Here is a 13,254-nt window from a genome sequence, read left to right as displayed (position 1 = left end):
TTAGAAGGAAGGGATAGATTACAAAGAAACCTTCGCCCCAGTAGCCAAGTATACTTCTATTAGAAGCGTGATATCTCTTGCAGCATAGATGGGGTGGGAGAATCATCAGATGGATGTCAAGGCGACATTCTTGTACTGGGCAATAGAAGAGGAAGTATACATTGAACGACTAGAAGGTTTTGAGACACATGAGATGAAATCTCATGTATGTAGATTAAAGAAAGCCTTGTATGGGCTTAAATAGGCACCTAGGGCATGGTACAATCGACTTGATGGCTATGTGTAGAAGATGGGGTTCATCAAGAGTGATGCAGACCCTAATCTCTACTATTTGGTTGTAGAGAATGAGCCTCTAATCCTAGTGTTATATGTGGATGATCTCTGCCTAATAGGGTCATCCAGGCTCATCAAAGACTGCAAGAAGAACCTAGCCATAGAATTCGACATGAAGGATTTGGGATAGATGCATTATTTCCCGGGGTTGGAAGTTTGGTAGCAGAAGGGTGAGATATTCCTTGGACAAGGAAGATATGTTATAGAAATCTTGAAGAGATTCAGGATGCAGGACTGTAGACCTATGGCTACTCCAATGATCACCAACTGGAAGAAGATTGATGCATCAGAAGATAAAGACATTGATCCCACCTTGTACAAATAACTTATAGGGTCCCTGATGTATCTGGTCAATACTAGGGTAGACATTTGTTACGCTATCAACACCCTCAGTCAGTTCATGGTGGAACCTAAGAGGGTGCACTGGGCAGCAGCCAAACATGTTCTCAGGTATATACAAGGAACAATCGAGCATGGACTATTGTACACCAGAGGTAATGACATTAGGCTGAGTGGGTTCACTAACGCAGATTGGGCTGGAAGTTCAATAGATTGGAAAAGTACAACTGGGTATTGTTTCAACCTTGGATCAGGAATGACCTCTTGGTGCAGTAGGAAACAGAAATCCGTGGCTTTGAGCTAAACTAAAGTAGAATATATGGCAGCTAGCACAGCTTCGTGCGAAGCCATATGGCTTAGGAAATTGCTTGTGAATCTATTTAGGAAAAGGATGGAAGGGACCAGGATCATGTGTGATAATCAAAGTTGCATCAAGTTCTCTGAGAATCTAGTATTTCATGATCGGTTGAAGCACATTGATATTAGGTGTCACTTTGTCAGAGACTCTGTCCAACGAGGGGCATTACAGTTGAGATACACTCCTACAGGAGGACATGTGATAGACATCCTCACCAAGGCCCTAGGAAGAACAAAGTTTGTTTATTTCAAGGAGAAGATGGGGATGGTAAAGAATCCATTCTAGTAGCAGAAATGGATGTGTCAGGAGTTAGCAGTGGTAGTGCTATGGGCAGCATGATGCAACATGTTGAGAGGGAGTTGCAGTACAGGTGCGACAATGGCAGTGCTAGTGTCATGGGCAGTAGTACAGGAAGCAGTAGTGCAGGGGATGTGAGGCAGCAGGCCAAGCATCAGCATAGGTACCGATGCGGAAGATCAATGTGATGTTTCTATAGTGAAACATTGCTAGAGCACATTCCTCGCTAAGAGGGAGTGTTGATTTTTGGTAGCATTGGATGTGCTCTAGCCTTGAAATTTGGAGGAGAGGCTAAGGCACATGAGATCTCCAAGACCCAGAAATCGTTTTGAGAAATTCCACCCGAATGAGGAGTTATTAAAATAATTAATATTTTTAATGGGTTCCTAAGTCTAAACTTAGGAAAATAAAAATATTAATGGGTTCCTAAGCCTAAACTTAGGAAAATAAAAATATTAATGGGTTCCTATGTCTAAACTTAGGAAAATAAAAATATTAATGGGTATTAATAAAGATAAGGATGAGAAGCTTCTAAGAGACGAGGATCAAATCTGTTTTAATCTTAGTTGTTGATTAGGGACTTAATCTCGACCGTTGATTCGTCAACAGGAAAAGTATAAGAGAAGACTTGAGGATCATTTGGAGACACACTGGCAGATACTCAGTATCTCAAGGAAAATCGATTCTCAAGTAGAGGAGATCGATTTCAGAGGGAGAGTTGCAGGGTGGAGGAAGAGGAGGGCATCAACAACAGGCAGTGACAGAGGAGGAGGTGACGCAGGGACAATGGGAGACAACGCAGAGAGAGATGCAGTCCAGAGGAGAGACACAGAGCCTACGCAGGTTGACGTAGAGGGACACAGAGCCACTCAGAGCCACGCTGGGCCACGCAGAGTGACGCAGGGGTGACGCAGAAGTGGGAGCAAGGTCTCCAAAGTGTCAAAAGGTCTCAAAGGGAAAGTCTCAGGTGTTTTCTTTCAGTTTCTCTGTAAAATCATTCCTTGTAAAAGCAATTGCTGCTGAAGATTAATAAAGCCCTCATTTGCTACACTGATTTTCCCACATTGGGTTTTTCCGGGGACAATTGTCCAAAAATAACTGTGTTGATGTGATTGGTTCTTGTGCATGTATTTTTTCTCTGGGTAATTGTGTGATAACTACAGTAGAATTTATTTTAGTGTTTACTGAAGGGATTTCGTTAATAACTTATTGTGAATAATAAGTAGGTGAAATAAATCAGTTGCTGCAATAGTAGAATTTCAGTTTAAAAATTTTCACACTTGATGATCCTTATTTTGCAAATGATGATGTATGATGATCTATCTTTCTGTCTTGTTAGATGATTTTCTTCAAGCATTCAAATTGCTACTTTGGTTATCCTTCTATGATTCTAATGATGATGAGCTACTTTCTTTCTATCATGTAAGATGACTACTTCAACTATGCTTCTAGATGTCATCTCAATTCTTCTATATTGCATCTTGTAAGGCTTCCTACCATGACTTGCTGACTTCTAGATACTGAAAAATAAGGTAAATGTATGTGATAGACCTCTTAATAGTAGAGTTCTTTCTCTTCCTACTTCTTTGTCTTCTTTTCTTTTAGTTCTTCTACTTCCTTGGTCACTTGGGCCTCATTCCCTTCATTTCTTTTCTTGTTGCCGTTCTTGAGTTTAGGACAATTCCTTTTGAAGTGCCCATATCCATTACACTCATAGCATTGAATCTTATACATATCAATTTTCTTTTGAAACTTCTTTCAAGGCTCAAACTTTCCAAATTTTCCTTCTTCTTGGCCATTGCTGCATGTGCTTGTGTTTGTTCATTTGATTCGACATCGTTTTTTGCTTTTAATCTAGTTTCTTCAATCTTGCATAATGACCATAGATTGCTGGATGGAGTGGCTTCTTTCTTCCCATAGATGCTTGATACAAACTTCCCCCATTCATCTGGTAATGCATTGAGTACTAGAGTGGTCATCTCTGGATCAAACATTGTTTCTCCAAGTTCTTGTAGTTGATCTTTTATTTGAGATACCTTCATGAGATATGAAGCTAGCCTTCTTCCCTTGAAACTTTCATCTTGTATAATTCGGTTCTTAACGATATTATCTCCCCTACAGTGCTTACAGAAAACAACTCCACCAATTTGTCATAGATCTCTTTCGATGTTTTCAACTTTTCTACATAGGGTATGAGAGAATCCTTGATTGACTTAGTTAGGATTCTTTGAGCCCTTATTTCTTTTGTCATGTACTTTGATGGTGCTTGAGATTATTCTTGTGGTGTTTTGGTGATTGTGCCCGTGACATAATCAATAACTTCATTCTCCATGAGAACTAAATCTATTCTTTTCTTCCATGCAAGGTAATTCGACGTCCCAACAAGTTAATTGTTCTCCATGTAGAAAGAAGTCATTTGGTTTGTAGGTTGAGACATAAAATAGAAAGTGCTTACTTGTCAAAATGAAGATACCTTCTTGATGGTGTTCTCCATTAGATGCTTCTTTGATGATGTCTTCCTTCTTCATAGATGATAATGCCCCTTATAAGAGAAGATGAACTTCTTCAATGATGTTTGAGATGAGACCCTTTCTTTAATAAGAGGGAGATCTCTTTGATTTTGATGATGAAGTGCTCTTCTTGCTTCCTTTGATTGATGATAGTAGAATGTTGAGGCTTCCAATAGTACTTCAAGTGTGTAGGGTCCTTGAGGTCTTCTTTCAAGATGATGTGTTGACTAGTCCTCCTCGATGCTTCTTCGTTCTCCTTTTTGAGGTGATGCTCTTCTTATGCTCAACCCTTATGTATCCTTCTTCATTTGGATGATCTTCAAGCTGTGTCTTCTTGTCTGTGTAGGCATTGTTTTCAACTCTGTATAGTTATGTATTATTCATGTAAATTAGATGTGTGTTCTAGTTCACTGATGTGGTTGGAACATGACTTGTCGGTCAGTATTGGAACTCATGGTTCAGAACTCTTTTTGTGGGTGGTCATATACTTTTGATGTCATGCTTCTTTATTTTGATTATCTTGCCCTGCTCTGTTGCAGAGTAAGACCAAAGATTTGGAGTTGAAGGGGCATGCTGATAGTGTTGATCAATTGTGCTGGGACCCAAAGCATTCAGAGTTGCTTGCTACTGCATCAGGAGACAGGACAGTGCGTCTATGGGATGCTCGAAGTAAGTGGAATATTGAATTTTTTTTCTTTTTTTAGTATGTGGCTACATGTTCAACCCAGGATGCTTCCACATGATGAAGGGTGTTTGCCATTCTGTTTGCTTTAGACTGCTGAAAAATGGGTGGAAGAAGGATAAGAGGTTTTGGGAGCCTGATGATTTTCTTGCCTTTTTGCGCATGTTTAATCTTTTAGCAAAGTCATACAAAGTTGATCTATAATGTTGTAGTTCATCAATAATTGAAACTAGAGGTAAACTACTGAATTATTTGCATCAGCTTCACGTTGTAGAATGAATTCCTCACGTCTGCACAGATTGTTTGTCAGTGTTATCCTTGGCTGTAGTTTTGAAACATCAGTGCTTTAAATGCTTATTTAGTGCATAGCATTTTTCCTGTGAATATTCTAGCTCTATTCTATCATTTTTTAAAGAAAACTTTATATTATATTATAAGAAGCAAAACTATAGAGCAGTATATAAGAAACAAAACTACAGAGCAGTACAGAAAAAAAGTGTGGTCAAGTTGTGCTTGTCAAAGCTTGGAATCTCAATAGGGGGTAACCATAGATCTATTCTTAACACAAAATTTCTGGGAACTCATTAGCATGAATGCTATAGACTACAAAGGACCCTACAATTAAAATCAGACATATTCCCATCAAAGGAAAAGGAAACGTTACTGATTTAATTTTTATCGTTGCCTTCTTTATAATTTTCTTCTGTGTCTCCTGGGGTGCCCCCCTTGAACCAGTGGATGAACAATCGAGATCTGTGCCACCACTATTCTTCATTGCAGCTGCTGTTTCTTGAAGTATTTCTTCAAGACTGCTGTGCTTGCTGAATAAGGAATCTCCTGTATTCAGATCTGTTGGAAAATGTAACTAGTATCGGTCTTCATAATTATTGTTTGGTTCATAACATGATGTAATTCTTATATTTGTCAAAAAGAAGAAAAATAAAAATATTGTAAAAGAAAAAATATTTTATTAAGCACGGGGTTTCATGCTTGGGTCATTAGTCAAATAGGTCAAGGCATCCATTGCATGCCTATAGGATTGTCATGAGTCAAAGTGTCATTATCATTATGAAAAAGACCCTCTTGGGCTCTTGTATCAAAGAAATAATTTATTTTTGTATTTTCGAAAATGTCTATAGTGCTCCTAAGAACAAGTCAGCCAGCTAGCTGAAGTCGGCCTAACATGTGTGCTAAAAGAGCTCTTGAAAGGGTATGTAAGGACGGTATTCAACCTCCTTTGAGACATACATCTACGCACTTTACTTTCAGAGATGGTCTGCGGTTCATAAAGGATACGAAGGACACAAAAAGGCTATGTTACCGGATCCACTAGGCCAAAGGCTGGATCTGCGGATCCCCAAATCGGAGACGGATGTAAGGAGTTTATCCAATAAAATGGGTATTCTTAAGATCATTGGATGGCAGACTTGGCTGTGGCATCTTTGGAGTTTTCAGTTTTGAAAAAAAATAGGAAGGTCGTGGCAGCGGTGGAAGTGACAATGTCTTGGATGATGAAACCTAGAAGAAGGCTTTGTAGCAAACTTCCATTGATCATGGAGGACTAAGGTATGTTGTGCCTGTTTATAAGGTACATATAATTGTTTTATGCATAGATGATTAAAGGGTCTAATATGATGTGTATTAGGGTTTTGTGACATGTTCGAGTCTAGGGTTTATAGTCTTCATCTTGTTAAATATTGTTGGCATCTAGGGATTGTAAACCGTAGTTGTTACTTGGAAACCCTAGTCATATCGAAATCCTAACCCTAATTTGCTTGCTCTCTCATAGAAACCCTAGCTCTTGTCTTCTAGGGTTTGTAGGTAGGCTAGGGTGTATGGCAAACCCTAGTGAGGGTGGAATTGGATGAAAATTTGGGTTCAAAACCTGGGGCTAATATTTCAAAGGGAATTATCAAGGAACTTAGGGTTTGGATCTGAAAACCTTAGGAATTCTCCCTTTCTAAGTTACCATGGAATCCCTATATTGTCAAAATCATAATCATGCTCTTGTACTTGTATATTTTGCTTGGTGGTACTTGTCAGTGAATATTCCAGATACATAATTAAGGAGGCAAAATAAGGAGGATGGCTAAGCAAAGCAAATATTGTGCTTTAATGAGCATGATGGAAGAAGGGAACTGTAAAGACCCTAGGGGAACTGATGCTAACAAGTTCGTTAAAAAATGGTAACTTGGTAATCAAGTTAGATCCTTGGGCACTCTGATGCATAAAGGTAGGCTCATATGAACCATGCGGGTGTTGATGCGTTGTTGAAAAGATCGTCATGGTGATGTAAGTCTGATGTTAATATCTATTATTGGTTATCTAGTTAACATATTGTTTTGTTTTTTAAAACCAGAATGAGTATAGATTTGTATTAAAAAGTCGCGCTCGTTCGCAACAAAATCGGGGACTTACAACAGTTTATCTGTGCTTCAACAAGCTGGTAATGGTTTCTTTGTCCATCCAGAATGTTACAGTAGATATGGCTATCCCGCCCACAAAAGTTTCCCATTCTGGGGTATTTACAACTATAGCTTCGACAAAATTCAGATAAAAGGTATATACATTTACATTTCATCACGCTGATAAAAACAAAAAAACAAGACAGAGGTGATCAGATACCCATTGGAGCTGAGCAATTTAGATCCAGGCCAGGAGAAGCATCTTCTGAGTCTTTGGAATTCTCCTGATCTGTCACGCCCTCCATGTTTTCCTCCATGCCTTCCTCCATTGTTTCCACTTTGATCTTCAAATTTTCCAGTTGATGGCACAGTACATCCACCTCATCCTCCAATTGCCTGATGCGTTCTCGTTTCTTGAGCTACCGTTCCAGCATAGTCATGTTCTCATGCATTTGCTGGTGCATGCTATGTTGGAGTTCGGTCAGGGCCTCTCGCAGGTCCCAATGGTCCTGTACACAAGTGAGATAGGAAGGTCTGTTTCTACCACCTTGCCTCGAGAAATTGGTCCTCGGCCCTCTAGACCTCGGCTTGTGGCTTCCCCACGTGCCCCACCAAGAACTGGCATCTGTACCCTTCATGCTGGCTTCCAAAACTTCATTTTTTATTAGGCTCCAGTAATTGTCACTGTTTTCCACGTTCTCCTGCAGCTAGGCACCCTCGCTAATCCTCAGGAGATTGCCCTGTTCCTCGGTTGGTATGCGCCTTCCAACCTCACTCCAGCGCCAATTCTCTTCCCACTTCAGGAGAGAATTAAGAACCCACCCAGTGTCCCAAATCCAAAATGCCTGCAAACACTCAGACCTTCCAATGCCCAAACCTTCCAGCGCTCGCTACCCCTCAATTATACTCAGAATTTCATTAATTTTACTTAAAACGTTAGATACCTTCAACCCCTCTTGTTGAATTTTAACAACACAAAGCCCTACCTCCGTGACACAGGAACTAATAATCGACCGCCTCAGCTCTAGCCACCAGGCTTTTGCAGAGGCCACCGTCCAACACTCAAACCTTAAAACATACAAATTCCACACACTATTTTGCTTTTTATAACTGCTGCCTGATCGAGAAGTGATGTAGAGATGAGTGAGGAGATTGCTATAATCGAGATCCCATGAGTACTCCATCATAACTCTACCATCCTCCATTAATATCCCACCAAGCTCCTGATCGCTATCAACCATCCCCACTATTCTCCCATGAGCGAGCTTGACTTCACTGAGAACCTGAATTAGTTTTCTGCTCCGTAATTCTCAAATCTCTGCAGACGCCTGAGGTGATGCGCCGCCCAATTCTCCAAGAACCAGGGCAAGAACAATGAAGCCGCACATTGTGACTTAAGCTTGGAACAGGTGTGGTACTAAAATGCCATATGACGCCACGTCTCGTTTGAGTGAGATTGTTCGGCTTGCCACAAGTCTTCATGACCGGCTGGAACTTGCAGAGGATGATGCGACAGGGGGAGGAGGATACTGGGGTGGTGAATATTTCGTGGAGGGACATAGGAGAAGGGGCCATATGGGGGGGGAAGGGGAGGGGGGGAAGGAGAGGGAGGGGGGAGGGGGGAGCGGCAAGGGGAGAGCTAGGGGGAGGATGGAGGGCCATCATATCTGTATGATATGATAAATCCGACTTTTCAATTTTTTTAGCATTTCTTCGAGACTTTAACAACAACCTACAAATGCCTCTCTTCATTTTATTAAGGAATATTTGTCGTGCCCACGACATCGTTTATTACACTTTTTTCCTCCTCTTGCTGGCATGCCTTATTAGCTTGTCTATTAGCTTCTTGGTTATTTACCCTCAAGACATGGAAGAAGGACACCGATTCGAAAGTAGGGAGCAAGTTCTGGGCTCTCTTAATGATTTGGTTCAGGTTAATGATCTTAGCCTTTGAAGTGTTAATCATATGCCTTATAATGATCATGGAATTGCCTAACACCTGAATCTTTTTTATCCCATTTCTTTGTGCCAGGATTAGTCCCAGGAGCATACCATACGCTTCTGCTTGGTTATTTGTCTTCCGGCCAAGCCCCCAAGCATATCTAAATTCATTGATTCCTTCGGGATTAATGAGAATCCCTCCCCCTCCTGCCACCCCATTAACATATTGTTTTGTTACTTGGAAAGATGTGCAGGTATACATGATAACAATTGAGGCAAGTTCAACTGTGTGAATTTTAAGGGAAAGGTCAACATCTGGTACCTGACATCTATGAAGATCAAGATGTGCTCATCTTGGGATTGGAAGGTAGTAGTGTGAGAAAATAACCTGAAGGTCAAGAAGGAAGATCACTTTCATAAGGAAGCTATGATCAACTTGAAGTCTGGGAAGGTTCAATAAAATGCCTTCATTGATAAATTCAAGACGAAAGTGATGTGCAAAATGGATAACTCCGTGATCAGTGATACCATGAAAAGAAGCATGCTCTGATATGTGGAGTAAAGAGGGAACTTCTTCTATTTTCAAGAGACAAGCATTCTATTCCCTTTTCTTCATTATATTGTTGTTAATTCCATGTCTAACTTTATTTAACTATATCTTTTCTTTTTAAGAGGATTGCAGGTATATTCCTAGGACTATTCAAATATGAAGTCAAGATGTTGTAGCTAGACTCAGAGGGAGCCTAGAAGGGATAATTGAATCTTGAAAGAATTTTGAAGAAGAAGCCTTGATTTAGAGGGAGCATCATATTAAAACTTGGAAAATGAAAGCACCTCCCCTATCTTGAAAAGTACATGATTGTATGAAAAAGATGTAAGAACAAGACAAAAGATGATGGAAAGAGGGAGCTCTTATGATGATATTGAAGATTCCACATTGATGATTGAAGATGAAGCTGTACCTCATTGTTACTTGAAGATGGAACACATAGAGAAAATAATGACCTCAGAAAGAGGTTTGATGAGTTGGTGTATCTTATAGGCTGAATAGCCTGTATGATGGTACTCAGGGTTGGTATCTTGGCAGTTAGCCTAGATGATACCTAGATCCCTGTTAGGGTGGATATCTTGGTCTAGATGATACCTAAATCCCAGTTAGGGTTGGTATCTTGACCTAGATGATATCTAGATCCTTGTTAGGGTTGGTATCTTGGTAGGCAACCTAAATGGTACCTAGATCCTTGTTGGTGTCTTGGCTAGTAGCCTAGATGACACTTGGATCCTTATTGAGTTGGTGTCTTGGCAAGTAGCCTAGATGACACTTGGATCCTTGTTGAAGTTGGTGCTCTGGTAGGTAGCCTAGATGACATCTGGATCCTTGTTGAGTTGGTGTCTTTGCAGAGAGCCTAGATGGCACCTGGATCCTTGTTGAGTTGGTATCTTGGTAGGTAGTCTAGATGATACCTAGAATCTTGTTAAGGTTGGTGTCTTGGTAGATAGCCTAGATGACACCTCGTGTCTTGGTAGGTAACCTAGATGACACCTTGATCCCTGTTGGGATGGCACTTTGGAAGGTAGCCTACATGGTACCTAGATGGGTTGATACCTTGGTAGTTAACCTAAACGGTATCTAGATCACTAACATTGTACATGTTGTTTGTGATACTCTTCTTAGAGAACTTTTCAAGGTGAGTACTGTCCTTGTAACAGTTAAAAAAATTATGAATACCTCCCTAGTTAAGAAGGAGCATTGGAAAATGTAACTAGTATCGGTCTTCATAATTATTGTTTGGTTCATGACATGATGTAATTCTTATATTTGTCAAAAAGAAGTAAAACAAAAATATTGTAAAAGAAAAATTATTTTATTAAGCATGGGTTTCATGCTTGGGTCATTAGTCAAATAGGTCAAGGCATCCACTGCATGCCTATAGGATTGTCATGAGTTAAAGTGTCATTATCATTACGTAAAAGACCCTCTTGGGCTCTTGTATCAAAGAAAGAAAACTATTTTGTATTTTGGAAAATGTCTATAGTGCTCCTAAGAACAAGTCAACCAACTAGTTGAAGTTGGCTTAACAGTGGGCTTAAAGAGCTCTTGAAAGGGTGTATAAGGAAGGTATTCAACCTCCTTTGTGACATACATCTACACACTTCATTTTCAAAGGTGGTCTGCGGTTCATAAAGGATACAAAGGACACAAAAAGGCTAGAAGTGCCTAGAATAAGATCAGCCTGCCCTAGAAATTGTTGAAGGTCTGAAATTTGCAAAATTTCTTGAGTGTTCTTAGTTTGAAGTTGTAGGAAGACTTTGTAGTTTATCATTGGAAGTTAAGAAGGAAATATTTGCTAGCTGGTTGACTTGTGTCTTAGTGGAAGCAAAGGGTCTTGTCTAGGTCTTGGAAGTCTCCTTTGAAATTAATAAGAAGAGAAGTTCTTGTGGGTTTTTCCCCTTTGGAAGGGTTTTACCCCGACTTGGAGCCCATATCTTGCGTTGTTGTGATCTCTATTGTTAATACGCTGCCCTAATCCATTTTCCAACATGATCATGGCAATAATAGGGCCACGACCTTATGAACTTCATGTTCTCATGCACCTTCTTTGAATTTATATCAATATTGTTATCCAGTCTGTTGAGCTTGCCTTCACAGAATATCCTTGTTGTGCTCAACTTAGCAAACTCGGTCTTTCTTATCTTGCCTTGATGACCATCCAAAACATCTTCAAGTTGGGGGAAGAGATATGTAAGTGAGAGGAATAACCTGAGGAATGTTTGTGACATATTGCTGATGTATAGGAAATTATTAAGGAAAAGTTCTAGTAGAGCAGATTATCTTACATAATATCTTTTTTGTCATAAGTAAGGATGGTATTTTTTTGTTTATTCATTTAGGAAGTTTTACCAGACAATCTTTTGTTATAAAATCGGAAAGGCAAAAATATTTTCTTATGTTGATAATTACTTGTGATATTATTATGTTCTTATTAGCTTCTTTATGTTCTTCCTTTATCTTTTTCTCATCATGCAATCATCAAAGCAAAAATATGAAGATCATCGACACCAGATGTAGGCACTCAGCCAGGGCTAAAACCCCTTTATAGGGGAAAACCCAGCCAGAACGCTTCCTTCTGTAGATTCAAATTCAGATAGACCAAGACCCTAGACCAAAAGACCTTCCTTCTCCACCAAGTTAGCCTTCCTTTTGATAGATGATCTCTTCCAAAATTGCTAAGTGCCAACCTCTCAAATGCAGTGTCAACCCAAAATTTTGACCCCCATCTTCAGAACTTCGACCCAGCTTTGGGACTACAGTTTCGATCTTGCAACTTTAGTAGCTCCAGCCTAGCAGCTTCACAACTTCGACCTTGATGCAACTTCACAACTTCGATGCATCTTCACAGCTTCGACCTTGATGCAACTTCACAGCTTCAATGCAGCTTCATTGCTTTGATGTAGTTTCCCAACTTTGATGTAGGTTTAGAATTTCGTTGCACATGAGAGAGAGAGAGACCCAAAAACTTCGATTCTAGCTTCCTTGTTGAACTTCACACTTTTTTTGCTCCCACTATTGTAATTTGAGCTTGTGTGATATGTGTTTCCAAATGAGTGGAATTGCTCCAATATATAGTGAGTTTTTGAGGTCGAATTCCCTTGTTGAGGCCAACTTGTCCTTTCTTGAGGTCGACTTGGCGGAGGAGGACTAATTGACCTATTTTACAATAAAATAAATTTCTTTCTTGACAAATAAAGCCCCAAAAGGGTCTTTTACATTATGACATGGACAAGGACACTTGACATAAACCCTACAACACTGCAATGGAGGCTTTGACCTATAAACAACTGACCCAAGCGTGAAACCCATGCTTTAATAAGTCAGTTGTTTCTTTTGACAAATACGTTACATCATGACTCAAATATAATTATGAAGACCGACACTAGTTACATTCTTCAACACTCCCTCTTAACTAGGGAGGTATTCATAATTACAAATATATATAGAGGTACATGGAAGAGTATCCAATGAAAATGTTACAATCCTACCCATCCTGGAATCCTGAGAACTGATAAATCCGCTAAATTTTGAACGGGATATGAAACATTAGTTTCTCCATACGAATTCCTTTGAGGTTGGAACCACTCTCAAACAACTTGAAACAATTAATGATAATGTTAAAAATTTAAGTAAAAGGATAAAAATGAGAGATAAAGATAAAGGAAATGTCTACTAGGAAAGATAAGATGAAGGGAATGGTAAAAATTTAACATTATCATTAATTGCCATTGTTTGTGGTTAAACCCTTTTAAAGAAAAACTAAATTTTGCTTGTTGTTGGGGTCCAATACCTACTCAATTGAGTTGCTAAGTAACTGGACATGCCCAAATAGGGGT

The 13,254-nt window shown here is 39.6% G+C and overlaps 1 protein-coding gene across 1 annotated transcript in view; it reads left to right on the top strand.

Moving 5' to 3' along the window:
• LOC149170321 (THO complex subunit 3-like) overlaps window positions 1–13,254 on the top strand; it is a 209,616-nt gene that overhangs the window by 32,666 nt on the left and 163,696 nt on the right. Inside the window, exon 3 of the mRNA XM_089428986.1 lies at window positions 4,377–4,506. Coding sequence (XP_089285112.1) covers window positions 4,377–4,506 — 130 coding nt within the window. The remainder of the gene's footprint in view (window positions 1–4,376; window positions 4,507–13,254) is intronic.

This window comes from Pinus tabuliformis, chromosome 4_2 (genome assembly GCF_031772625.1).
Source record: "Pinus tabuliformis cultivar Carrire ecotype Pingquan chromosome 4_2, CPIR1, whole genome shotgun sequence".
NCBI lineage: Eukaryota > Viridiplantae > Streptophyta > Pinopsida > Pinales > Pinaceae > Pinus > Pinus tabuliformis.
The sequence above is the reverse complement of the archived record's forward strand: the minus strand, read 5'-3'. Positions and strand labels throughout refer to the sequence as shown.